The sequence below is a fragment of the Chinchilla lanigera genome, unplaced genomic scaffold (genome assembly GCF_000276665.1).
Source record: "Chinchilla lanigera isolate Chin_1 unplaced genomic scaffold, ChiLan1.0 scaffold00018, whole genome shotgun sequence".
Lineage (NCBI taxonomy): Eukaryota > Metazoa > Chordata > Mammalia > Rodentia > Chinchillidae > Chinchilla > Chinchilla lanigera.
Window position 1 is genome coordinate 14236871 of NW_004955419.1, and position 27908 is coordinate 14264778.

Consider the following 27908-nt stretch of genomic DNA (forward strand, 5'->3'; position numbering starts at 1 on the left):
TTAATGGCATTTGTGGAACAGTGAGCAATGCACCAGATGTGGTGATATCTGTCTGTAATCCCAGCAGGAAGAGAGGCTGAGGCAGGAATATCACAAATTCCAGCCCTACCCTAGCAATTTAGCAATTTTGAGAGACCCTCTATCAAAATCAAAAAAAGGGCGTGCAATAGATCTTAGTGAGAACACCCTATGTTCAATCCCCAGCACCCCTCCCTCTCAAAAAGGTAATGATGATGATTGACAGGTGGAACTTTAGCAAAATCTCAGGGACAGAACTGAAAAACCAACAAAATCCCTGAGGATTTTTAACTTTCAAACTGATAAAACCTACCATAGTATTTTATTAACCAAGGTGAACTTAAAACTAAGTGGAAAGAATAGAAATACTATATTTACATTTTTTTCCAACTCAAGTAAACTAGTTTTCTTTAATAGAATTCAAGATGGACTCACAATAGCCAGTCACCTTTGCACTAGATAATGGAGTTATGGAACTTAACTATATAATAGGAAAATATCTGTCAAAGAATTTGAAAGTGCATTGACTTGAGAAAGTTACTTAGCCTTTCTGGAGCTGGTTTCCAGCCTTCTGAACTTGGAGAAGAGGCTACTAGGAGTATTAAATGAGATAATTCATATAAAACATCTAGAAAAATATCTGAAAAATGGTAGCTGTTATCATTATGTGGAATAATAGGGCATAAAAGACCTCAAGTAGGAGAAATTCAATAATCAACCTTTGTGGTAGAAGACATTAATCAACATATTAGCATTCTGTTAGCTTCTTTTTGACACACGATTGTAGCAAAAATCAGTTTCAAGTTTCTGCCTATCCTAACTCTTGAGGTCATGAAATGACTTATCAACAGGCAAATGGATAGTTCCTTCCAAGAGCTCCTTCTTGTAACACAGAACATTTTTTGGATCTTTAAGGAAATGAGAAATGGCTTAGGACCATTGAAAAAATTCTAGCACAAATATGCATGGAACTTTGCACATAAAATAAGAAAAGACTTTCTCAGGGAGACTTTACACTTTTTAGTTTCTTCAGAATGTTTACCTTGTCTTCATTTAGGTACCAAAAATTGGCTATATGCCAACTTGTTTCTGTTGTCCCGAGTACTGTTAGATATGAGAAATGGCACATGCTACATGCCACTGGGACAGCTTTGCATTTTGTTCTGCTTCTTCTTTTTCCTTACTTATTAAGTGTGGTGCAGTATCTATACAAATAGTACAAATAGCTTTCAAAACTTCCTTGTATTCAGTGGTATAATTCTTTCATAGTCTACCTCTGAGGATTATCAAAACAGGAGTTTCCTCTATTCCTGCCCCAATAAGGACTTGTCCATTATGAAGCCTGATGGCTAGAATCTACAATCTCTAGTAAAATAAACTTAAACTTATGGACAGAAGTTAGGAAATTAGCCAGAAGGCTAAATTCTGATGGCCATCCTGAGTCTTAGCACTGAGGTTAGTTCTAATAGGTTTAGTCTAAATCTCAAATTCTCTTATTTTCCTGATATTAAACAATGAAGGATGAAAACCAGCATTTCATGGGGACTATGAAGATTACAGCCCACAAAAAGTCTACACAGAAGTGGTCATACATTTGTCACATGGTCCCTCTTTCCTAGCTTAGACAGATGTAATCTGGGGTTGTACACAATTCTTCTGGAGACTGCCTGTAGTCTTTCCTGACTTTCACTCATGATAAGGGAGATAAGGAAGAAGGTTTTTATTCTTCAAATGATTAGGCTCATGTTCCTTTTCAGATTTGTAAAAACAGAAAACAAAGAGAAATCTAGTTGTTTTTCTGCTTTCTGTAGCCTTTACTTATGATTGGTGGCTTAAATCTGTCAAACACAGATATGGCAAACTCGAGGTCAAAGACATTACTCCACTATAAACAGATATTCATGCTTATGGACTATGTCCACTGATCAAGTAACTAGTTAAACCAAGTCAATCCTGCCTTTTGATGACCTGTATGCAATTGATAGATGTTCTGGGAAATGGCCTGGCTTTGTTTTTTTTTTTTTTGTTTTTCTCTGGTACCGGGAACTGAACTCACGACCTTGCGCTTGCCAGGCAGGCGCTTTTGCCGCTGAGCTAAATCCCCAGCCCCCTTTTTTTTTTGTCTTTTTGAGGCAGGGTCTCTCTATGCAGTTCAGGCTGGCTTTGAACTCACTTTGTAGCCCAGGCTGGTCTCAAACCCTCAAGGATCCTTCTGCCTCAGCCTCCCGAGTGCTGGGATTACAGGCATGCGCCACCACACCTGGCTGGCTTTGCATTTTCTAAGCCTTTCACATTTTACCTCTGAGGGGAGACTATAGGTGAACCTTCCTATAAGTGAACTTTAAAGTTCTCTTTATGGATTTATGAATTCACATTTAAGTTGTTCTTTTGGGGGAGAACAGCAGTGAAAAAGATGTAGGAATAAGGAGGAAACCTTGATATAATGCAATAATAAATAGGGCATCTGTGTCTATCTGTACTTGGTATTCCAGGCCAGTATGTTGGAGTTGCTTGGAAAACATATAATAGTTCCCAGTAAGTGGGAGGGAAAAATATAATTTCATAAATACTTAGGGAGAATGCCTTCTCCTTGAGGGCTGTGATGTTGTTCCACCCATTCTCTGGGTTCTGGACTTATATTCTTATTCTAAACTGACTGGCAGAAATTTGGTCATAGCTGGGTATGATGGTACATGCCTATAATCCCAGTACTAGGGAGTCTGAGGCAAGAAGATCACTGCAATCCTGGGGTACATGGTGTGTTGAAGGCCAGCCTGAACTACATAGTGAGACCCTATCTCAACCATCCAACCAACCAACCAACCAACCAACCAGCCAAACAAATAAACTAGCCAAAGGGTCATATAATTATACTCATACACTATAACCATATTTTTTCTTTCCTTCTTTCTTTTTTTTATTTGCTTTATGCTCTTTCTTGAGGTATAATGGTTATAAACCATACCTATTTTTTATCAATTTCTCCTATAAGGGGTATTGGGGTTAAGTAAATCCTAGGTCTGTGCTAGAAAATACAGAAAAATGACTCCTGAAGTTTTGTTGCATCACTTTATTAAAAATAGCAAGTAAAATGATCAATAGAGGAGGTGAGAAAATAGTTCAGGTCAATGAGAAATTAAAAAAAAAAAGAAATATAAAAGACCTTAAAATTATATACATTCAAAAAGTGAGAAGTATTACTTCAGGTAATCTTCACAGGAGTCCCTGAAAATGCTTTTCATGGAAAGAAACCAAATTTGATACAGTCTAAATGCTCAAGTAGCAGCAGAATTTACATGCCTAAATTACTTGCTGGGTTTGGCAAGTGATAGGAATTGATACAGCACTTGTTACAATTGTAGGCTTCCAAGGGTTGTCATAATGCAGGGGAATAATTGCCAAAAAGTCACAACATCATTATCTCCACCCCTCCCATGACGCATAGATTTATCTTTTAAAAAGTTCTCCAACAAAATAATAGCTACCACTTTATTCTCTGACTTTTTGCCTCTGCAGAAAATAAAAATTCTAAGGGATCATCTACAAATTCTCATTTGCTTTTCTGCATAGCACTGGTTGGGCAGATAAGTATGTAAGTGGCCAACAATTAATTTAGTGATTATTTGCACATTCCAATAATCATTATTACTATGTATTTTCTCTTTTTTTGCCATACACTGAAGCAAGAACAACCATTTAAGATAATCTTCACAGGAGTCCCTGAAAACACTTTTCAAGGAAAGAAAGAAAAATGTAGGAGGGGAAGCACCAAGATAGAGTGGTAAATAGCAGACAAAGAGCCTCTCTGAGAATTGCCACCCAGATGCTGGAATATAGCAGTGAGAAGAAAACAAGGAGGGAAGTGGGTCCCCTGGACCCAGGAAGGATCTGAAATGTGAACTGAAGCCCACAGAGAAAGTGAGAAGAGAAACTTCAACAAAGAAAAAGGTAATAGTGGGCGACGCCTTCTCCCTGAGACAGGACTCACTGTGTGAGAGTAGTGGTTCAAATCTGGGGATACACAGTGACTGCTGGCAACCCAAAGGGCCTCTATGGAGAGATGCAGCAGTGGAGAGGAACAGCAGATGTGAAGGACTGCACTGGCTGCCAGTGAGTGCTGAGGGCTCAGTTATCCTGCACAAGACAGCAATTGGCTGGGAGCCATCTTGGAGAGGACCCAACTAAGCTCAGAACTAGGAGTAGCTGCTGGCTCCATTTAGCAGCTCCCAGTTGGGCTCAGGCCAAATGAGTCTGGTCTCAGTCAGAAGGTGCAGGCTCACTGAGATTATCCAGTCGTAGCAATCAATCTAAGGAAGTATGTAAAAGACCTCTACATTGAAAATTACAGTACTCTGAAAAAGGTGATTGAAGCTGATCTCAGAAAATGGAAAGATATTCCTTGCTCTTGGGTAGCAAGAACCAATATAGGGAAAATGGCCGTACTTTCAAAACTTTTATACAGATTTAATGCAATTCCAAAAAAAATTCCAATAGCACATCTTACAGAATTATAGAAAACAACCCTAAAATTCGTTTGGTACCAGAAGAGGCCTAGAATAGCAAAGGCAATTCTGGGCAACAAAGGCAAGGCAGGGGACATCACAATCCCTGACCTGAAATTATGCTATAAAGCTACTGTGATAAAAACAGCATGGTACGGGAAAAAAACAGACCCAAAGATCAATGGAATGGGTTGGAAGATGCAGAAACAATTTCAGACATATGCAGCCACCTTATCTTTGACAAAGCTGCCAAACACATCCACCAGAAGAGCAATAGTCTCTTTAATAAATGGTGCTGGAAAAACTGGCTCCACACGTGCCAAAGATTAAAACTGGACCTGTACCACAGCCGGGCATGGTGGCACATGCCTGTAATCCCAGCACTTGGGAGGCTGAGGCAGGAGGATCGTTGTGAGTTTGAGGCCAGCCTGGGCTACAAAGCAAGCTCAAGGCCAGCCTGAACTGCATAGCAAGACCCTGTCTCAAAAAACAGAAAACAAAACAAAACAAAACAAAAAAACAAAACAAAACTGGACCTGTATCTTTCACCATGCACTAAATGCAATTTGAAATGGACCAAAGACCTAAATATTAAAACAGAAACATTAAATCTGTTGGAAGATAGAGTAGGTAAAACTCTTGAAGACACTGGTGTAGGCAAAGTCTATGAATAAAACCCCAATTGCACAAGAACTATCACAAAAAATCAACAACTGGGATCTCATCTTATTAAAAAGGTTTTTGCACAGCAAAAGAAATCACCAACAGAGTGAACATACAATCCACAATGTGGGAAAAAATGTTTGCCAGCTGTTCCTCAGACAAAGCATTACTATCAAGAACACATAAAGAATAAAAAAAAAAAAAAAATCAGGCCTCCCAAATTTAAAGACTCAGTCCAAAAATGGGCATCTGAGACACTTCTCAGATGAAGAAATACAAACAGCAAATAAATATATGAAAAAATGTTCAATATCACTGGTCATTTGAGAGATGCAAATTAAAACAACACTGAGATTCCATCTCACCCTGGAAAGAATGGCTATTATTAAGAAATCAACAAATAAATGCTAAAGGGGCTGTGGGGAAAAAGAAATGCTTCTCCACTGTTGGTGGGAGTGTAGATTGATGCAACCACTGTGGAATCAGTGTAGAGATTCCTCAAAAACTAGAATTAGAGGTCCCATTTGACTCAGCTATTCCTCTTCTGGGTATCTTCCCAGAAGAATTAAAAACATCACACCACAATGATATACATGCACCCATATTAACAGGAGCACAATTTGTAATAGCTAGATTTTGGAAACAACCCAAATGCCTAACAACTGAGGAATGATAAAAAGATGTGGTCTTTTTATACAATGCAGTACTACTTAATCATGAAGAAGTATAAATTGAAGACTTTTATAGGTAGATGGATGCAACTTGAGACCATACTCATAAGTGAAATAAACCAGATGCATATGCGTAAACATTGTATTATCTCCCTAGTGTGAGAAGTTGAAAGAATAAATGTGATCCAAAATGTACAACAGATATTATAAAATAGGAAGAAACTTCAAAAGGAAAGAGAAACTGGGATTGGTGAATGGGGAAAAGCAAAAAAGAATATATATATACACACACACACACAAATAAAAGATAATTAAGATAATTATACTACTAATTTCTCTTGGTTCATTGAAAAGAAGAGCTTGTCCTAATATTGTTTGGACAATTACATGCTGGTATCTTGTACTCTGAGTAACTAATTTAAAGATAACAATATGCAATGTATTAACCATTGTTACCCTCCTATTATCTTGTTTTGAATTTTTTCTCTTTTAAATAATAAAATTGAAAAAAGAAAGAAAGAAAGAAAGCTATGTACAGTGTAAGTACTGAAGTATCAGTAGATTTATATGGCTGAATTACTCATACATCAAACTCCTGGGCTGCATCAAAAGTAACCAACCACCAGACACATAAAAGGGGACAACTACTTCAAACAGTTATACTTAAAACTTAAAGAGTCCTCATTTATGAGTGGCCAATGATCTAGGCAAACAAGAAATGCTGTATGGATTGACCAAATTTAAAAGAACAAGAACAGTGGCTATGAATTAGTGGGGGTGGCTCTTTTACTTGGAAGCTTATGGCTAAGAATATATATCCCCAGTACCACACACAGAAAAAAAGAATTATCTATTTTAGCAAAAATAATAGTGGTCAGCCATAGTGGCGCACACCTGTAATCCCAGCATTTGGCAGGCTGAGGCAGGAGGATCACTGTGAGTTTAAGACCTGCCTGGGGTACGAAGTTCAAGGCCAGCCTGAATTGCTTAGTGAAACCGTGTCTCAAAAAGGCAAAAAAAAAAAAAAAAAAAAAAAATAAAAAAGATACGGTACAAAGAAAAAAAAAAAAAAAAAAAAAAAAAGTAATTCAGATGCTGCCCTGAGACTCCTACTCTTAACTGTATGGGTGAAAAGACAGAAAGCAAACCTATGATTTGGTTCTGATCAGAAAAAGACAAAACCCACTTTATTTCCAAATACTGTTTCAAGGTAACTCTTTTCTACCGTGAATTTTATCTGTTTACATCACTCTACCTTATTAAGCTGCTTAGCCTGTGCAAAGGAGATGGGAAACCTGCTGGGGCAAGACAGATGCCAGATGAACCTATTACATGATGAAATATTAGCCACCAAGGGCTATTATTTTCTAGAGAAAGCATGCTAACATCAAACTTAATTTTTTAAATGCTCACTGCCCAATCTCTAGATCATTTATTTCTGCAGGACAAACATGAATAGACCATACCCTTACTATATAAGCAACAAAATATAAAGAAAAAAAACGAGTTTAAACATGAGAGACGCAGCTAATAAATACTATATTGCACAAATTATCCTCTATTTTAGAGCTTCACTTTCTGTAACTGTAAAAACAGTAAATTATATGGTTAACATAGTTCTACCCAGTGCCAAAACTCTATTCTACATTTTTTTCAGTTCAGTTTCTAGGACAGCAGAACCCTTCTCTCTCCCTATTCTTACTATTTGATAGTAATTCCTGTCTTATTTATTTAACTTTTTGTTTCTTTAACTGTCTAATATCTTACATACTGTAGTAGATTACAATAAATGCCTGCAGAAATAAATTGCTCTTTTTTCTGAATTTCTCTCTTGGCAACTTATATATAAGAAGACAAATTAACTCCTCAATGTTTTAATAACACATTGGGCAAACCTCAATTTCCTCTCCACCACCTTAATGAATCTGAATGCTGTATAACAGTCCATCTGATGGATGTGCTTAGAAATTATTCAATAGCTGTATCTCAAGAAGTAACAAAATGTAGTTGATGGAGAAGTAACATAGGTAGGTTGAACTTTTCAAGAGTTGAACATGCCAGGCATGGTAGCACATACCTGTAATCTCAGCACTTGGGAGGCTGAGGCAGGAAGATCACCATGAGTTTGAAGCCAGACTAGGCTACATAGTGAGTTTAAGGTCAGCCTAGAATACACAGAGAGACCTAGTCTCATCCCCACCTCCCCCAAAAAAAAAGAGTTGGAAAAATTGGCTGGATGTGGTGGCACTTGGCTCCCATCTACTCAGAAGGCTGAAGCAGGAGGACTGCAAGTTTGAGGCCTGCCTTGGGCAACCAAATGAGACTCTGTCTTCAAATAAAAGTAAAAATGAGGTGGGGATGTACATCAGCGCTCCTGTGGCTCAATCTCTAGTAACTCCTCAACCTCTAAAAAAGAGTTCATCACATTGCAACCGTTCATTTTAAAATCCTAGAGTCTGAAACCACAATGCTTTTTGAAGAATACGAATTTACATTTTTGGACAATTTGACTTAATAGCAGTTTTGAAAAAAAAAAAAAAAAAAGGAATACTTGTGAGGAGAGACTGTAAACAAAGCTCATACCTGTTTCTAAAAATGGAAGAAGGGAAGAAAGTATACTTGCTGCTATTGACTTTTAAGTGGGCTGAAATGTCAAGTCCAGGGTCTTTAAATGAATTAAGTCCCTAGGCCCCTAAACCTTGACAAATGACACAGGAAAGGACAGTAAACAGAGCAAATTCTAAGATAGGATCAACTTAAAAGTATTTTTGCTCTGTAAATCTACCAAATAAAGACTTGCATAGAACCTGAAAAATGACATGGTAAGAAACAGTGGCATTTCCTTCCTATAAATCTAACACCAATATTTTATCCTCACATTATCTCTCTAAGACACAAGAACTGAGGCAGAGGGAGCTTAAGTAACCTATAGTAGAAAGATGACTTTGCTACAGTGGCGGTACCTTTGCTAGTAGGTGAATATCCTCACTCCTAGTGCAGGGTTTATTCTTCATTGAGCCTGCCTTACTCTATCCCCAGTGTCACATTCTAAATCTATGAATGTCAGTTTGGTCAGTTTTCCTAAGCCCCAGGATTCACCCAGCCTTTCTGTGCTTTTCTCCATCAGCAGCTCTATAATAAACATTTGTTTTCCTAATGTTACCCTGTCCTCTGTCCATTCTATATGATATATCAGCAACATGTTAGTCTCTTTAATGTATTACTCTATCTACCTGCTCAAAAAATTTCAAGGTTTGAGCTGGGTGTGGTGGTGCACGCCTGTAATCCCAGCACTTGGAAGGCTGAGGCAGAAGGATCGTTGGGAGTTCGAGGCCAGCCTTGGCTACAACCAGAGCTCAAGGTCAGCTTGAACTGCATAGTGAGACCCTATCTCAAAAAGACAACAACAACAAAAAATTTCAGGGCCTATTAACCTCTCCAGTTGCCTATTAGTTTTCTTGGTCTGAAATCACAAATTTCTAAAACAAACATTCCAACATACCTTTCTGCCTACATGTAATTTGTGTTCCAGCCAAACCTGTCTGTCTGATAGCCCAAGTTTCTAGTGCTCCTACGACACATCCCACGCATTCTTTTGGTTTTGCTTTTATTTTTGTTTACAAGGTTTCTTCAGCCTGGAATATCCATCCTTAGAATTTGTATTGCAACAAATCCTCCTCATCTTCCACAGCCTAGTTCTAAGACTCTAAGATCTTTAAATATCTATAGCACACTGTGCTTTTTTTTTGAACTCAGGATTGAACCCAGAGCCTTTTGTTTAAGTTACATCCCCACCTCCTGTTTTATTATTTTTTATTTTGAGACAGGGTCTCACTAAGTTGCCCTCCTGTCTCAGCTTCCTGGAGTCAGGTATTACACCACTGTGCCCAGCTCACACTGTACCTTCCCTAATAATTCTAACTGGGTGTAAGTCTCATCAATTACTTTTAAAATTTTAATAATTTTTTTCAGTGTGTGCCTATTTCTGTCATGCTAACAATAGCATTGAGGAAAAGAGAAATGGTTGAATGCAGTTATATCTCCAAAATTCCCTTTCATTAACTGGAGATACTTAACGAGCACCTCTTGGATGCTACTGCTTCTTGACTCAGCGAAGGAGAGATATTTAGTACTAAAGAATTAGGCCTGGAAAAAGATGGATGAGCTGTTTCTTCATCTATATGGAGATCACCTAAAATTGAAACCTGAGTGTCTTATCTCTTAAGTTGTGGGACTCAGGATCTCACTAAGAATTGGAAAGACTGGGCTGGGGATGCAGCTCAGTGACACAAGTGCCTGCCTGGCGAGCCCAAGGTTCCAAGTTTGATTCCTGGTACCAAAAAAAAAAAAAAAGAATTGGAAAGACCTTAGAAGTCACTGCATGGAGCTCTTCAGTAATACACTAATTCCATAATAAACATTCAAACACCTCTTAGGGATTTTTCAGGTAAAAATATTTCTTCCTTTCAGAAACATAAATACTTGCTTTCCAGCCATGCCAAATACAAAAATTTCCATAGGAATTTGAATCTTGCTATTTGATAGTGATAAGGCTGGTCAGAGAACTAGTACTCCAAGGTAAACTAGTATTTGTACTCCAGATGCTTACTATTTGCATGTATTTCTTAATCTCTGATTTGCTTTTTCGGTTCTACTACCAGGAACTAATTTCTGCCAGCAAAGACAAACCTCAGTATCTTCACCTTACCTCTGACACTGACATACTGATTTTATGCTTACTATCTAGCATTTAAGTCTCTGTTCCAGACTTATTCTTTCGGTCTCATCTCAATTAATCCTCTTCACATTCATGTTTTCCTCTAAAACTGATCTTCTCACTTGAATAAATTTAGCATTCTGACACTTGTATACCTCTGTTGGTTGTGTCATTCCCTGGGATTTCTTTCCCAATCATTTTCTGTAAGTGTACTAAGCCTCCCACTACTTATTCAATATTTGTCATGCATTATAATATGCCAAAATTAAGGACAAAGCTAAAACATGGCCCTTGACCTTGTGAATTTATACTCTAACTTATTCTTTAAAGGTCTGTTAAAATGACGCTCCTATATGAGTTTTTCTTGAATTCCTAGCAGAAGGAATCTCTTTTCTAAATTTCCCTAGCAATTTTCTCTTGTGGAAATTCAAGCTTCTAGTTCTTGAGATATAAGGTTTCTTTTTTGTCTTTTTGAAACAAGGTGTTTCTATGCAGTTCAGGTTGGCCTTAGACTCACTTTACAGCCCAGGCTGGCCTCAAACTTGCAGTAATCATCCTGCCTCAGTCTCCCAAGTGCTGGGATTACAGGCATACGCCACCATGCCTGGTGAGATATAAGATTTTAAAAATATCATATATACACAGCAAGTTCCTAGAGGGCAAAAAACTAATTTCCACCTTCTTACAGCTTCTTGGAGAACACTCAACAAATATTTATTCATTTAAAAGGCATTAGCCTGGTATGGTCATGCACACCTGTAATCCCAGCATCTTAAGGCTGAGGCAGGAAGATCGTGAGTTCAAGGCTAAACTCAACTACATAAGACCCTTTCTCAACAAACAAACAATGAACAAACAGATAAATAATTCTTACAAAATCCATGCAGGTTTAAATATCTACCTACAGGAAATCAGACACCAAACACAATGTATATGCCTTTGTGGAGCTACTTCAGAGGAAACTTTTATTAAATATGTAAGCAAATAAACGTGGATAGGTATACTTAATTACAATTTGTGATAATTGGTATGAAAAAGGAAAACATGAAAGGTAGGAAGAGAAAGAGAAAGAGCAAATTTATAGGGGTAAGGGCAGGTAGGAAGAGAAAGAAAAAGAAGTTCTTTTTAAGGAAAGGACATTTAAATAGACTGGATAAATTACCAAAAGTTCGTAAAAGGGCAAGGGAATGTCCTTCCCTCTTCCACTGATCTCTCTGCTTTTCACTGCCATGTCATGAACTGTTTCTACTCTGCCATGGCCCTCTGCCTCGGAGCTAGTGGTCTATGGACTGAAACTTCTATAAACTTGTGAGCCAAAATAAACCTTTCCTCCTTTCAATTGTGGGTGTTGGGTACTGTGTCTCGGCGAGGAGACAGGAACTAAGACACAGTCTTAGGGCCCCCATTCTCCTCTCAAGTCCCGTCATTTTATTATTTGTACCAGAGTGCTTCTATACAACTATCTTGTGTCCCTGTCTCTGAACACAAAGTCAGCTGTTTTGTTTCTTGGAGGCAACTCAGAAAAAATAAGATAAGGAAACAGCAATACTTTTTTGAGGAGTTTAGAAAGGAATATAGACTTACTCCTATTAGGAGGTACTGCTGGATAGTCTCTACATTTGGAGTAAGCCAATTTCAAATTATTCAAGCAGTCTGTCAAGTGCATGAAATTCTTGCCCAGCGAATTGTCCAGAAGGACCTAAATCTAATTGTTAGTTACCTCCAGAGTAGTTGTGTCTTACAGTGATTTATATCACGCTTATGACCACATATATGCTAATACTGTTAACTACATTATTTTTGGCTGTCCTACCTCTATGAGGCTCTAAGTGAGATGAAAATGGGCTTCCAATGGGCCCCAGGGCTCATTTTACCACTCTTCTACTCAAATGCCATTCTACACATTTGCAGTGTCATAAAGAGAACTTTAGAGAGTAATTCATAAAAATGTCAACATCTATTCTACTTTTTAAAAAATCAGACAACCTCTGATTGTAATGTCTTGTGTGAATTGTCAAATGCTAAATGTTGTCACACAGTTATGATTTCCAACCACTGACTCAAAAGTTTTCTGGATAATTCTCAGTCAATGGTTTGGAGCCCACTTTAAGCTTCATAACAATTACAATTTGAAAGAATGTAAGATTAGGAATTTTAGTTGTGGTTTTCACATTACACTAGGTAATTTAGTCTTTCTGGTCACTGTTCACTTAGTCAAGAGATGAAATAATTTATCTTTGGAACTTATTCAATTAGAAAAGTTTAGGTGCATATAATAGCTTTAATGAGAAGCAAATGCTTATCTGTCTTTTCTAAATGGACTGTGAGGAACAGTTGGTAAACTTCTGACATTCTAACATATCAGGGGCTTTAACATTTACTTATCAAACACATTTCAGAGGATCTATCATTTTCCAATTTACCAATCTTAAATAATCATCTCCTCCAAGAGGCACTTTGCCAAAGCAGAAAGAGCAAGAGCAAGAGCAAGAGCAAGAGCCTTCCCCGTCCTTGGAGTTAGACTGCCGAATACTATAGGCCCTGACATCTTTGAACTCAGAACGAGTTACTAAAACTTTATGAGATCAATACCCACATACAACTGGGACAATAAAATCTCACAATATTATAACTATCATATGCAAATATACATATGAAAGTGCCTGGCATATTCATAACACACATAGTAGATAATAAATGCTAATTATTTCTCCCCCAACTCAGTTGTTTCTCAAAGTACTATATAGTCTAAGGACAGCATGGATCCAGCCAGGCATAGTGGCGCGCACCTGTAATCTCAGCACTCCGGGACACTGCAATGTCAAGCCCAGCCTGCGTAACTTAGCGAGACCCTGTCTCAAAACAAAAAATTTAAAAGGGCTGGTGATGTAAGATAGCTCAGTGTGAAGGCACTAGATTCCATTAGTTCCCAGTACCACACACACATGAAAAGGATAAAATTTTTTAAAAAGGATAAAATTTTTTAAAAAGGACTGTTTGGATCAGAATCATCAAGGAGTTTGCCTAAAAATATAAATTATAAGCCCTACTCCATATCAGTGAATAATCATTTAGGAAATAAGCCTTCAAAATTTAGGTGTTCACCAAGGTACACAGGAATTCACTTGCACTCTAAAACTTGAGAACCACAATTCTGAATTACAGAGATATGTAACGCAGATACATAGTACAATAGTCCTCCCTTATCGATGGTTTTGCTTTCTGTGATTTGAGGGGTGAATTCAATACACTAAGATAGTCTTTGAGAAATAGACTACATTTATATAACTTTTTTTGCGGGAGGGGGTTTTGGGTTTTTCTCCAGTACCGGGAACCGAACTCATGACCTTGCGCTTGCCAGGCAGGCGCTTTGCCGCTGAGCTAAATCCCCAGCCCCCTTATAAAACTTTTAATTACACATAGTATAACTGTTGTTTTATTAGTTATTATTAATCTCTTACTGTGCCTAATTCATAAATTAAATTTTATCACATATATGAATGAATAGGAAAAAACAAAATATAGAGAGAGCTTGGTAATCTGTGGTTTCAGAAATCTGCAAGGGTTTTGGAACAAATCTCCCATGGAAGGGGGGTAAGGGGGATACTATGCACAGAATCTATGATTTGGGTGTTTAACAAGTGAGAATTTAAGAAAAAAGAAAACAAAAAAGAAAGCCAACACTCAACAAGGAACTAAAATACAACATTTGCTTACTTTGCAATTCCAGCAAAAGCACAGAGCTGGCCTACTTTCACTTAAAATTTACACATAATACCACCTAATAATCAAAGAACCTTCTGGGTTAACATGGCATATAACAATGAATTGCTCATCTTTGACATTTAGAGAGGTGAATTTAATTCTATGCAAAAAAATTGTGGCATGTAATTTCCAATATAATTAATGACCTTAAGATTTGCTCCCAGTGCTGGGAATGTGTAGCTCAGTGGTAGAGCAATTGCCAAGCATGTGTCAGGCTCTAAATTTGAAAATTTGATCCCTAGCATTAGAAGGAAAAAAAAATTGCTCCCAGCTGAGCACTCCAGGGTCTCTCCCTAAACAACAACTGCATTTCTGACATTGGATTTTGGTCTGACAGCCTGACAAGTCCACCAAAATCAAACAAACAAACAAAAAAAAAACATGAGAAGGAAATTGTGGACAGAGAAGATATTTTTCCTTCGTTACAGCAATCTGCCAAATAAGCAAGGGATCTATATTCATTCTCTAACTGGTAAAACTGTACTTACTGGTTGTGGGCCCTTAGGCAAATTACTTCATAACTATCTCAGCTCTAAAATAAGGATAATAAAAGTAACCTATCACACTGTATTAAGAGTCACTCCCTCAGTGAGTTCACTAAGGCAACAGCACAGGTGTTAGGAGGGCAAGTTAGTTTCTTCTAAAAGAGGGACAACAGCATCTATCTATATCATGAGTGTGCTTCTATAAACACGTTTGTAATTCATGTAGTTTACAATCATCTTGGGGAATAGTTACATGTACATACTATAGTGTTTTTAAAAATTCCGTTCCCTTCCCCTCCCTCCTCTCCTTCCAACTATGGGTCAGCAATCACCTTTTCCATACGTGTTCATACTTTTTGTCTTAGTACATGTTATGGCTTATACTGTTTACATTGATTGGGGTTATTAGGTCCTGTACATGGCGTATCTTAAATCCTCTCATTCTCTCCCACTCCTCTTCTTGTCCCTGTGGACCATTTCACTATTGGACTAGGTCAGTTTCCTTGTCCCTTCCTATCCATCTTTTATCTTCTTTGTACTTTGCCTCACTCAAATGAGGGATATCATACAGTATTCAAGCTCATGTGTCTGATTTATTTCACTCAACATTATATTTTCCAGCTGCATCCATTCTCCTACAAATGCCTCAAATTTGTCATTCTTTATAGCTGAGTAGTATTCCATTACACACAGATACTACATTTTGGTTATCCAATCATCTATTGATGGGTACATAGGCTGCTTCTAGGATTTAGCTATTATGAATTGTGCTGCTGTAAACACTGATATGCAAATATTGCTGTAGCATGATGACTTAAGCTCTTTGGGGAAGCTACCTAGCAGGGGAATAGCTGGGTTGGATGGAATTTCTAATTTCAATTCTTTGAAGGGGCTGGGGATTTAGCTCAGTGGCAAAGCGCCTGCCTGGCAAGTGCAAGGTCGTGAGTTCGGTTCCCCGTACCGGAGAAAAACCAAAACCAAAAAAAAAAAAAAAAAAAAAAATTCTTTTGAGAATCTCCACACTAACTTCCATAATGGTTGTACTAGTTTGCATTCCCACCAACAATGTAGAAGAGTTCTTTTTCATCACAGCCATGCCAGCATTTGTTAATTATTTGATTTCTTGATGACTGCCATTCTTTCCAGAGTAAGATGGGATCTTTTTTTTTGTACCAGCACTCGAACTCAGGACCTCATGCTTGCCAGGCAGGCACTGTGCCACTGAGCTATATCCCTAGCCCCAAGATGGAATCTTAATATTGTTTTAACTTGCTAATGACCAGAGATGTTGGACCATATATTTTTTCATATATTTGTTGGTCACTTTATTTCTTCCTCTGTGGAGTATCTGTTCATTTCTCTAGCTCATTTCTTTTTTGGGAGGTGGGGAAACACCTCCAGTTTTATTCATAAAATTATTAATCAAAATTGAAAAGTAGATTTACAGAGCCATATATAAAAAAATACAAGAAAGCAACAAAACATTCCAGAGACATCTTGAGAAGTTCCACAGAAGCACAGGCTAGTCTAGACACTGCCAGTTAAACCATGATTACAAGGGCCCCGGAGATAGCTCGGCAGCAAGGTCCTGAATTCAATTTCTGGTACCAAAAAAGCAAAAAAGAAAAAACCACGATTGCAGAGCAGGTTGTGTTCACATCTGCATTTTCTCAATGGCTCTTCCTTGTGTTTGCTTGTCTCTTTTCCAACTTGTTGAAGCTTGGGTTTGTGTTCAAGAATTTTTGTTTGTTTGTTTGTTTCTGAGACAAGGTCTCGCTATGCAGTTCAGGCTGGTCTTGAACTCACTTTGTAGCCCAGGCTGGTCTCAAACTTGCAGCAATCCTCCTGCCTCAGCCTCCTAAGTGCTAGAAGAATTTCTTTTTTGCATTTGTCCAGTTTTAGCCTAGTGATAACTACCTTGCTTGGGTGAATGCCCACATGGATGGTCATGCCATCAGCCCTCTCATGCTGCGTTCGCTTGTTGTAGATGACATATTTCTTTCTATACACCTGAACTACCTTGCCAATTTGCTGTCCCTTGTAGTGTGCTCAAACCACCTGGACCTCACTGTCCTTGCAGATGGGCACAGAGCAGACACTGTACTTCTGCTGTAGTTCCTTCAAAAGAGGGGAAGACATGATCTTCCAGTGCAAGGGTGAGAGGACACGGAAGTGCTATTTGTGGTTTTTACTGTGGTCTGAGGTCACAAAGGGGTTGACCTTATGGTTAAAGTGTACCAGGTGCTGGCTGGTTCAGGCTGGGCATGCAGAGGTGGAAGTCTCTAGCTCATTTTTTGAGTCGGTCTTTAGTTCTAGATGATTTAATTTTTTTTTAGTTCTTTGTATAGTCTAGATATTAGTCCTCTGTCTGAAGAATAGCTGGCAAGAATTTTTTTCCGTTCTGTAGGTTGTCTCTTCATGACTGTGCATGAAACGCTTATTTAAGCACAGTGCCTAAACATAGCAAGTCCTTGATAAATTATTATTATTATTTTTAATGTATGGTTCTTTCCAAAATTGGTATATCCCCAAGTCCTTGATTTGTCCTCCACAGATTACTCCATCTTTCTAATCTCTGCTGCTCTCAATTTGGGGGTTCCACAGGTGTATAAGTGAATCTTAGGTACTTTAAAGACAGGGATGTCCCTCACTCATGTTCACCACATGGTCCATCATTTCCTTCAATCTGACTCCTATCTGTATCATATTTTCTCTGAAATGTTTCAAAATTCTTAGCGTCTGTCTTCCTATTTTCTGATTTTTTTTTCCCTTTGGTCTTTTTGAGACAGGGTCTTGCTATGCAGTTCAGGCTAATCTTGAGCTCACTTTGTAGCCCAGGCTGGTCTTGAACTTGCAACAATCCTCCTGTCTTAGCCTCCCAAGTGCTGGGATTACAGGCGTGCGCCACCATGCCCGGTCCCTATCTTTTGAGAAGATGTTTTATTTTTGTTTTTTGAGATACGGTCTCAGCTACACAGTTCAGGCTCAAACTCATTATGTAGCCCAGGCTAGCCTTGAACTCATAGCAATGCTCTTGCTTCAGCCTCCTGAGGACTGGCCTCTGATAAGATTTTTTTTTTTATACTTCTATGGTAATTTCCTTAGGATTTTGGGAAGAAAAAGAGATGAGTTCAAAATGCCATTTGAAATGGAAATATGACACATCATACTCTATTTCTGTCCATATTTTCCGCATTCTAGTTTCTTGTAAGTATGACAATTTTAAGGTATAATATAGTAGCATTCCCTCTGCAATACTGCTAAAACCTCAATGAAAAAACTTTCCATGGCTAGTTTTCTAGAAAATTTGAGCTTTTCTAGATTGTCCAAATAGAGAAAAAAAAAAAAAAAAGCCCACTAAGGCAACTAGCTTCTACTGTCTAACGAAAAATTTTCCTAGGACTCTGATATTGAGGAAAACTTAAATTTGGAAAAGTTACTACTATATAGGCAAACTGTATGTATGGTACTAAAATTCCATCCTCTATAGCTGATAGGAGGTATTTATACCTATGTCAACTTACAAGAGTTATACCTTTGTTAACTTAATAGGAGTTATAGTTCAGAAGTGAACTAGGTAGGGGATATAGCTCAGTGGCACAGCACCTGTCTGGCAAGTGCAAGGTCATGAGTTCGATTCTCGGTACCAAAAAAAAAAAAAAAAAAAAAAGTGAACTGGGTTATCTCTTAAAAGAGTTATAGTCCAGAAATGAACCAGGTTATCTCCTATCTCACAGAGCTTATCACAACTTTTTAATTCTGTCCTACTTTATGGCCTCTACTTTCTCAAAAAGACTAATGATTACGATAGTACTACATTCTTCACAAAGTTATACCAGGCATGGTGACGCACACCTGTAATCCCAGCACTCAGGAGGCTGAGGCAGGAGGACTGTTGCAAGTTTGAGACCAGCCTGGGCTACAAAGTGAGCTCAAGGCCAGCTTGAACTGCATAGTGAGACCTTGTCTCAAAAAAGACAAAAAAAAAAAAACAAAACAAAACCCCAAAACAAAGTTATCACATGCTCCATAATCATCAAAACATCTCAGAAGACTGAAAATACATAGATATTGGTTAGGCTGACTTTATTTTATCTTTTAATTTTAAATCCCTATATGGATTGCAATAAAAAGCAGATGTTCTAATAGGTAAGTATTGGTAAACATAGTTGAGAGACAAACTTCTTTGTTCTGAGTCTATAATATTCACTTCTCAAATTAGCTCTTGAGCAATAGCATACTGAAAAGCACTAAAAAGATCTACAGGACTGACTTTAGTAGAGTCTACAATTCAACATAATTTTGATGAAGTTACCTATACATGGCCCTTTCTTAAGACTTAGTTTCTGAATAACAATGTATAAAAATTATGATTTTTCAAGAAAATACTTTTCATTTCTTCACTACTCATTGGAACTAAAGTCTTAACAGATGAGAACTAGAAGTTTTTAGTTATCAGTCTGATGCAGACTTTGAGACAGCTTCTACTTATTTTACAGATATATTCACAAATGTGTGAACCATTATATGTACAAGGTTATTCATTGTAGGAATGCCTGTATTATCAAAATATTGAAAATACAACCTAAATGTTCACTGAAAGGGCACTGATTAGACAAATTATCATTATTTCCACAAAAGAGAATATAGCCATAAACAAGAACAAGGAAGCTCTACACACTGATATAGAATGATCTCCAAGATATATATATATCATGAAATAAAATAAATCAGGGTTCACTATATGCAATAATTTGTAAAAATTTGTAATATTTGTTGTTTATATTTTTAAAAATTAAATAAAAAATTAAATTAGTAATCTCTTTCCTCAACTGTCCCATTTCTCCAGATGGTTTGCCAGGAAGCAACTAAGAAGAAGGGGTTTCTTAGCTTCTCGTATACTGTTTTGATGGTAAATAACATAGAAGCTCTTATTTCTCTTGCCCACTCCCACCTTTCTGTACAAAGAAGATCAAGTATGCAACTACACCTCACAAAGGCCTTTAGAAAAGCTTTTATTTGCTTGGTCCAATAGCACAACTCAAATTTGATATGCCAAACAAACAAACTGAAAAGGACTTTTAGTTATGCAATGATAGAAGGGCCTAAGTCCACTGGGGAGTGGATCTTCCAGCTACTATACTCCACTTCTCTGATACCCTTTGTTGCTGGCTAAGCCACATCCTGGAATAATGCAATCATGAGATGCACCCTTTCATATTCTTCTTTCTGGACCTTTTGTAGTCCTGACACGTTTCCGGTCTGTTAACCACGACTATTTTAGTGTGATTTATATAAAGATTTCAAAGTGTTTTATAGATAGCACTGTGAGGCCTTAACCCAAATTTGACACCTATCAGCCAAGTGATATCAAGCAAATCACCCAAACTCAATGAGACTAGTTTCTTTCATTGCAAAATAGATATAAAAATACCCACCCTGAGAATCTCACAGGCTTATAAGAATCAAATAAAACAATGTATGCTAAACACTTTCTCACTCTAAGGTATATTAAGTATGAAATACTAATAATTTTTTATTGGCTTTTTAGATGGGAAAAATAATCTTGGAGACATCCCAGTCCCAAATGGGGCTCACTTTCATGTCACTGAAAGTATATGCAGCAATGGCAAACCTTTTAGAGCTTTTAATGTTAGAAACATTCTGCTGCGGCACATGTCCCATAGGTTTGCCACCATTAGTATATATAGCCTTTCACAGTTTGATTAAAAGAACACCAGCTAGTCAGTTACATATATATTGGCAAAGCATTTCTTTAACTACCTTTTTGGTATACTAAAAAGCAGACAAAGTATTTAAAGTTTTCTTTAGTTACATAGGATTTCAACTATCTAGATAAAAATGTTGTTCGCATGCCTGGGAATTAATATGGTGTAAGGCAGAAACTAGAAAACATTTGAACTGTTCTTTTTTGTAATTCAGTAGGAAAATACAATTAAACATATTACACAGAATAATAGGAATTTAAGTCTCATCAAAACATTAATTAAGAAAGCATGATTTAATGAAAGTGCAGTAAGAGAATACAGCTGAAAATAAGAGTTGCTCAAAAATCTCAGAGAGGAGCTGGGGATTTAGCTCAGCGGCACAGCACCTGCCTGGCTACTGCAAGGTTGTGACTTCGATTCTTGCTACCGGAAGAAAAAAAAAATCTCAGAGAGAAGCCGTGTGTGGTGGCGCACACCTGTAATCCCAGCACACAAGAGGCTGAGGCAGGAGGATCGCCATGAGTTTGAGGCCAGCCTGAACTGCATAGTCAGACCTTGTCACAATGAACAAACAAACTCCAAAAACCTCAGAGAGAGGATGGATGGTGTGGTGGAAAAAGTACTGGGGTAGGAATCAGAACACCCAAGTTTGAGATCTGGCTCTTGAGGATTATTAGCTGTATGACCCCAAGGAATTCACTCATTCATTCATTCATTCATTTGACATTTATTGAATGAAGGAACTATGATGAACCCCTATTCTAAAGAAGCCTAGTCTGGTGGAAGAGGGAAATGTAGTTAATTAAAATAGTCTGAGATATATAAGATATAAATTATGTATAGAGTTAATGATGCATGGGAATTGATTAAAAAGGCAACAGAAGAGGTAAGGGAGAGGAACGAGGGCCTGTGGGTACACAGTTAAAGCACTCTTCTTTCATAAATGGAATAACCATATTCTAGGTGCTCTAAACTGCTTCAAAATTACATAAACATTTATCACAATTCTAGAATAATTCTATTCTATTTAGGGAAAGACAACATCAGTAAAGTGGGCCCTTTAACATGTCACTGTTACTAGCATTTTGCTCTTAGTGTTCCTTCCAAACAATTTCTCATAATTACTTCTGAGAAGCGGGCTTCCATCTTATCATACTGTATTGCATAATGTCCTCAGCCTACAAAAGCAGGTTGTATACAAAACCTTAGGGCCATTGTGTAAAGGAAAAGAGGTAGGGTGGATCCTTTTCAACCCTTTCCTTCTCTGCAGGGCTTTGCATTCCTAAGGATGCCCCCCACCCTGCTTGGGGATGTTACCTAAATCATGAAATGATATTACTCAAAGCAATAGAACTTCAAAAGCATTTCCTTCCCAGTGCCTACTATAAGATTCCTTTCGCATAAACTGCCTGTTCTAATGTATTAATTATCAGACTTCTGATGACTTTTCATACTTAGTCACAAGCTACAGGAGAGCAGTGAGTTTTTTTAAATGGCTTTGTTACGCTCAGACCTGCACATGCAAGACCAGGCATCAGCAACTTGCTACTGCTCTCCTCTCAGTTCCCAATCACGACCAATGGGCATAGCTATCTGGATGCTGCCTGGTCACTGACTTATTGGACATCTACTGGGTCAAGTCATCTGGTCATGGTAAACACCTTTCTAGTGATAACTGTGCCATCTTTTCTTTCCTGCAGCATTTCTGGTGGGAAAGTTAAAGAGGAATGAACAGCAAGTTGGAATAGGAAAGAGGGATTGACTCAAGGATCAGAGACTCTTTTAAGTACAGTATAAATTGTTACTTTCAGAGCAGTCATTTCATTTTCTTCACACTCAATCTGGAACCTTCTCTCAATTCAAATTAGAGATTATAATCCAAAGGGAAGCTGGATTGAAGTTTTTCATGGATTTATAACAGTATCCTAAATGCTCTTTATGTTATTTAATTCTCACAACCCCTTGTTTAAGGGAGTACTAAAATAACAATAAAAGGTTTCTCACATGGAATGGGACTATGCAAACTATTAGTTTTTACTTGATACATTCCTAAACCATTTGATTTTTTTTTACATTAATCATGTCATTTAGAATGAAAAATTTCATTTCCTACTGATTTAAGTGCAAATTTGTCACCTTGGACTTAAAAGTATCTGATAGATATGATTGTGAGTTTCTTTTTTCAATTTTAATATACAACTTTTCTGTGTGTATTATTATACTCCTGGGTCAAGTCATCTGGTCATGGTAAATACCTTTCTAGTGATAACTGTGCCATCTTTTCCTTCCTGCAGCATTTCTACTCTCTTAACCAACTTAACTGACAACACACTTGCTAGACTATTCTCTAATATCACAGGACTGATACTTCTGTTCTTCCCTCAGTGAAGCTGTGTTCTTATCAAGGGCGTCAGTTGTGTTTGTTCACAGAGCAAATTATTCCAGTTGTGGTTATTCTTATAAATATATAATTTAACTTAGTATTATGTAAAGCAATGAAGTATAAATAGGAAAAAATGATAGCAGCAGCTAACACTAATTCAGTACTTACTACCTGCTGGGCATTGTTCTTAGTGCTTTATGTGAATCAACTAATAATCTTCATAAGAACCCTAGGAAATGATACTATCATTACCCTTGTTTTACAGAGGAAGAAACTGAGCAACTTGCCCAAGGCTAACATAACAACTAGCAAAGCAATTTAACTCTAGAGCTTAAGAATTTAACTACTACTTCAATGTTAGCCTCTACGGTAGTTGTTTTCTATGAAAACCAAGTTGAATGCTTTGGAATGAATAAAGGCAAATCACATAGACACACACAATCTACTGTTAGGTGTGGGAGAATCACTATAAAGGCTGGAGGAAATTTTATAAACACCTAGAAAGATTCTGTACTCACACTGCTTTGCAAGTGACTTTAACCACTCTGTTAAAGAACCATATATGATATAGCTCAGGGGTTGGTCAACTCTTTCTATAAAGGGCCAAATAGTAAACATTTTAGACTTTGTGGGTCATGTGGCCTCCGCTGCAACTACTCAGTTCTGCTTTATAGGAGGTAGCCATAGACAACATTAAACAAATGAACATGGCTGTTTCAGTAAAACTTTGAAATAGGTAGCAGGCTGAGATAAGATTTGGATGTAGTTTGACAACCCCTGAGACCCACACTCCAAGAAAGGCCTGAGGGCTTAGGTTAAAAGAATGGCAAAGAATTTTTATATTTTAAGTTAGAAGAAGTATAAAATATGCAAGTAAATAATACCTATATGATTCCCTGCTTTAAGTTTTTTCTGTGGGGTGGGGGTTAACCAATTAATTGTCCTAACTTTGTAATATACGAGGGCAGCTCCTGTCTTGTAAGGAATTTGTGCCTCTTTTCCTGCCTTTGTGTATTTGCCAAAGCTGCCACTTTAACCTGGAAAGCCCTACTTCCTCAGACCTATTTGAAATCCTACTCATCTTCAAAGCCCATTATCTAACCCTACCATCTCCTTCAGACTAGATATGATCTCTTCCTCCTTTGAAATCCTAAAATTAATTTCTTCTTACACTATTTACTCTGGTATGTCTTCTTTATGGTTACTTATGTATTCTAATTACCCTCTATTTGACTTGGAGGATATTTTCTTAACCTATGCAACACTCAGCACAGTGCCTTACACATGATGGGCTTTCAGGTCATAGCTCTTGAATTGTACTCTGGCTTTTTGTTGTTGTTGTTATTATTATTTTTTGAGATGGGGTGTCACTAGGTAATTCAGGCTGATCTTTACATTACTATGTAGCCCAGGTTGGCCTTCAACTCCAGACAATTCTCCTGCTTCAGTCCACTAGGATTATAGGTATGTACCACCACTCCTGGCTTTGTTTTGTGGGGTGTGGGGAGGTGTTTATTTTTATCTGAGACAGGGTCTCAATGTGTAGTTTAGGCTGGCCTTGAACTCACTATGTAGCCCAGGCTGGCCTCGAACTCACCATTCACTATGATCCTCCTGCCTCAGCCTCCCAAGTGCTGGGATTACAAACATGTGCTACCATGCCTGGCCCATGCCCAGCTTTGAACATTGGCATTCTTTTGCTTTTAGTGTATGAGTGAACAGAACACTATACTAATCCCCTCAAACTATTCAATTTATAACCCTATATCACATTTATGATATAACCTGATCTATAACTTTATCAATTTTAAAAAGCAGTTGAGATTAGTGTGGGTATACCTGTGTATAAAATTCATCCTTGAGCTGGCTATAGTGGTACATGCCTGTAATCCCAGCACTTGGGAGGCTGAGGCAGGAGGATCATGGTGAGTCTGAGGTCAGCTTGGGCTACATGGTGAATTCAAGGCCAGCCTGAGCTACACAGAGCCTATCTTAACCCCCATTCCACAAAACCCCCCAAAACCAAAAACCAAGAAAAAAAACCCTCCCCAGTCATCCCTGTTGCAAAATTACTGATAATTTGAAAGGAATTATTAAAATTGCTGTTTCCCAGTCAATCTTCAGGGGATCAATACATTTTATTGAGTAAAACAAATCAGTAAAAATACTTGATTCAAATTTTTGATGAGAGTTGTGCCTTACTTACCTTTGTATCCCTAGCAATACCCAAATATGTTGAGGTCTAACCCACTTGTTTTACTGAGTGTTTAGGGAGTGTGGCCTAAACTCAGAGTGAATTAGAAGGGGTGGAGGAGGAATTTAGGTTTCCTGATTCCTAGTCCAATATTACCAGTCTGGAAATACTCTAATTCAGGAAGGCAGTGGCTTTTCAGGTGCACCAAACCGGCAGTTCCAAACCTGAAAGACTGAGGAAGACTCCCCACCATTGTTCTCTTCCTGGTACTGTCAATGAGACTCAGCAGCTATGTCCCCACAACAGTACTCTGTCTTATTTTTTTTTTTTTCCAGTACCGGGAATCGAACTCACGACCTAGTGTTTGCCAGGCAGGTGCTGTGCTGCTCAGCTAAATCCCCAGCTCCCACAACAGCACTCTGGATATGCATATCTGTGGTTTCAATCACCAAAAAGGCCAATTTTAGGATTTCTGACTATGTAAAGTAGCCTACTTAAACACCACGAAAAATCTCCCTACTCAAGAATGTAAGATAAGAGCTCAAATATTTCCTTGGCATTTTTAAAAAGCACCATGAAAATGTTTCTGTGCTAGAGTCACTCAGCCTCCTAAGTGCCGGGATTACTGGGAAGAAGGATTAGGAAGGTTATGTATCCAGTTTATTTTGTTCCCCACTGAGAGGTAGTGAAGTTCACATTCTAACAAAGCTACAGCAACAGGTTCTAGTTCTAGTGCATTATTGTTTTAACACTGTCAACTTTTACTGCTTTAACCATCTTAATCTGTAAAATAAACAAGAAGCAGACCAACAGGCCTATTCTTAGTTAAACAGAGAAACAATTTAATCATAACAATTATTGTTACATATAATATTTCTAGCTATCCTATTCCTCTCTATTCCCTCCCCTAGAATTTTAGACAATAGCACAATCACCTTCAATTAACAAAAGAGACTATGCTACCCAGATAGTTCACAGCCAGTACAGCATTTTTATCTTTCTGGAAACTACCTATAAAAGGCAAGAGCCATTGCAGGGCTCTCTGGGTCACACGGGAAAAAAATCTAGGAGAGTTAATTAAGGAATAAGGGAACAAGAATAAATTCTATTATTCAATCTAATAAAGAATTTATGAGAACTCATTATGGGTCAGAAGGCTTACAATTTAGTAGAAAACAAACTATAATAAAAACCTCAACAGGGTAAGTGCCAAGAGGTCCAGGGTCCCCAAGGAGGAAGCTACCAGTCACTTCAGTATCGTGCCGATGGATTAAAGCATTCAGGTAAGAGACACCTGTATTACCAACCTGACTGAGAAAGGAACCCCCGGGTGAAAGTCCTCCAGTGAGATTTGTGGAAATGGACGCTACACTAGGACACTATCTGCTTATCTGCAGCTTGGCTAAGCGAGACCTCATACAAGATTGTCCCACGAATAACACCGGGTTAAGGAAAGAGATACTTAGGTAAAATATAAAGACGGTGGAAACTGGAGGCAAGGAAGTCGATCACCATTGATGTTGACTTAGGACCTGGGCAGCAAAACTCAGCAAAAACCAGGCTCAAGCTACACTGGGGACTTTCTACCTCCAAAATTTCCTCCTTTCTATCACTCACCTCCAGGATACTTTGGCATCTCACCTGCGTGGACTCCAGAAAGGGGTCTTTCCTCAAGCTGTTCGTCACAGTCTAGCAATAACCACTCTACAAAAACACGGTGTTCAGAGCTGGCAAGGTTTACGTTCACTCACCAGTTAGCTAAATCCAGCATCAAAGGACCAGGAATCTATCCCCAGCCTGCCCTTTATTCTGTCACCTACGTGCTTAGTCCCTTCGATTCCTTATCTGCAAATTCTGGGATTAGGACACTGAGATTGGATTCAGTGATCTCTGAGGTTTAAAAGCTTCTCGAACAAGCCGGCACCTGGAGGCAACCAGCACAGCGGCCGTTGCACACACGGGGAAGCTGAGGTGTCCATCAGCCTGCCTAAGGTCACCCAACTATGTCGCTGTAGGGGACGGGCCAAGGCTCAGGTCTCCAGACTGCCAGTCCCGGGTTCTTTCTCCTTCCGCCCTGCAAGAGAGGCGGCGTAGGGTCCTTGTCCCGGAGGGGAAAGGTCGGTTCCATGCCCGAGTTGTGAGAGGGGGCGGGGAGGCCTTACCTTCCGAGGACCAGTGCAGTCACAGACTCCTCCCTCTCAGAACCTGAATCCGTCACCTTCTCAGGACTTCTCAGAAGCCCCCAGTCACTTCTGTCCGGCTCGACGTGTCCACCACTGCCACAGAGGCCGCGGGTTCCCGCCCCCGCCCCGCCCCCTAGACTCTCCGACCAATCCACGCACAGATGCTTGGAAATCCGCCCCCTCTTCGGGTTGGAGAGGCCTTACGCCACGAGACGCTCGACCTCTCATTTGCCTTCGCTCCACCTTCTCCAGAGTCCAGTCTGCACTCCACGGAGCTAGTGGGAGAGAGGCTGCCCTGCCGGAAAGCAGCACGCCGCCGCGGCGTTTTACGACGTCTGCAGTGACAGGCCCTGGGAACATCCGGCCTCCTCTGCGCCCCGGGAAAAAGCCAACGCTATGTTCGGTGCCGGGGACGAAGATGACACCGACTTCCTCTCGCCCAGCGGCGGGTGAGTGACTGAGAAGCGTGGGCCAGAGGGCATGGCTGAGACCGGAGGATGGTTGTAGTGGGTACATCTCGGGCCTCACCTCAACTTCCGCGTCCAGGTGCTTGCCACATTGCGGTGCTTAGACTTCCTCAGCTGGGTAGAGTTCGCGA

General features: G+C 38.8%; 2 protein-coding genes and 1 pseudogene across 3 annotated transcripts in view; 1 reads left to right on the forward strand and 2 right to left on the reverse strand.

Annotated features, from left to right (window-relative positions):
- The window catches only part of Slc31a1 (solute carrier family 31 (copper transporter), member 1), a 43031-nt gene extending 15613 nt beyond the window's left edge, over positions 1-27418 (reverse strand). The window contains exon 1 of the mRNA XM_005382690.2: positions 27290-27418. The gene's annotated coding sequence lies outside the window, so the exon portion shown is untranslated. The remainder of the gene's footprint in view (positions 1-27289) is intronic.
- LOC102027413 lies at positions 835-27670 on the reverse strand (annotated as a pseudogene).
- Positions 27618-27908, forward strand: part of Fkbp15 (FK506 binding protein 15, 133kDa) — a 65403-nt gene continuing 65112 nt past the window's right edge. For both annotated transcript variants that reach the window (XM_005382688.2, XM_005382689.2), the window contains exon 1: positions 27618-27759. In XM_005382688.2, coding sequence (XP_005382745.1) covers positions 27707-27759 — 53 coding nt within the window. In that variant the 5' untranslated portion in view covers positions 27618-27706. The remainder of the gene's footprint in view (positions 27760-27908) is intronic.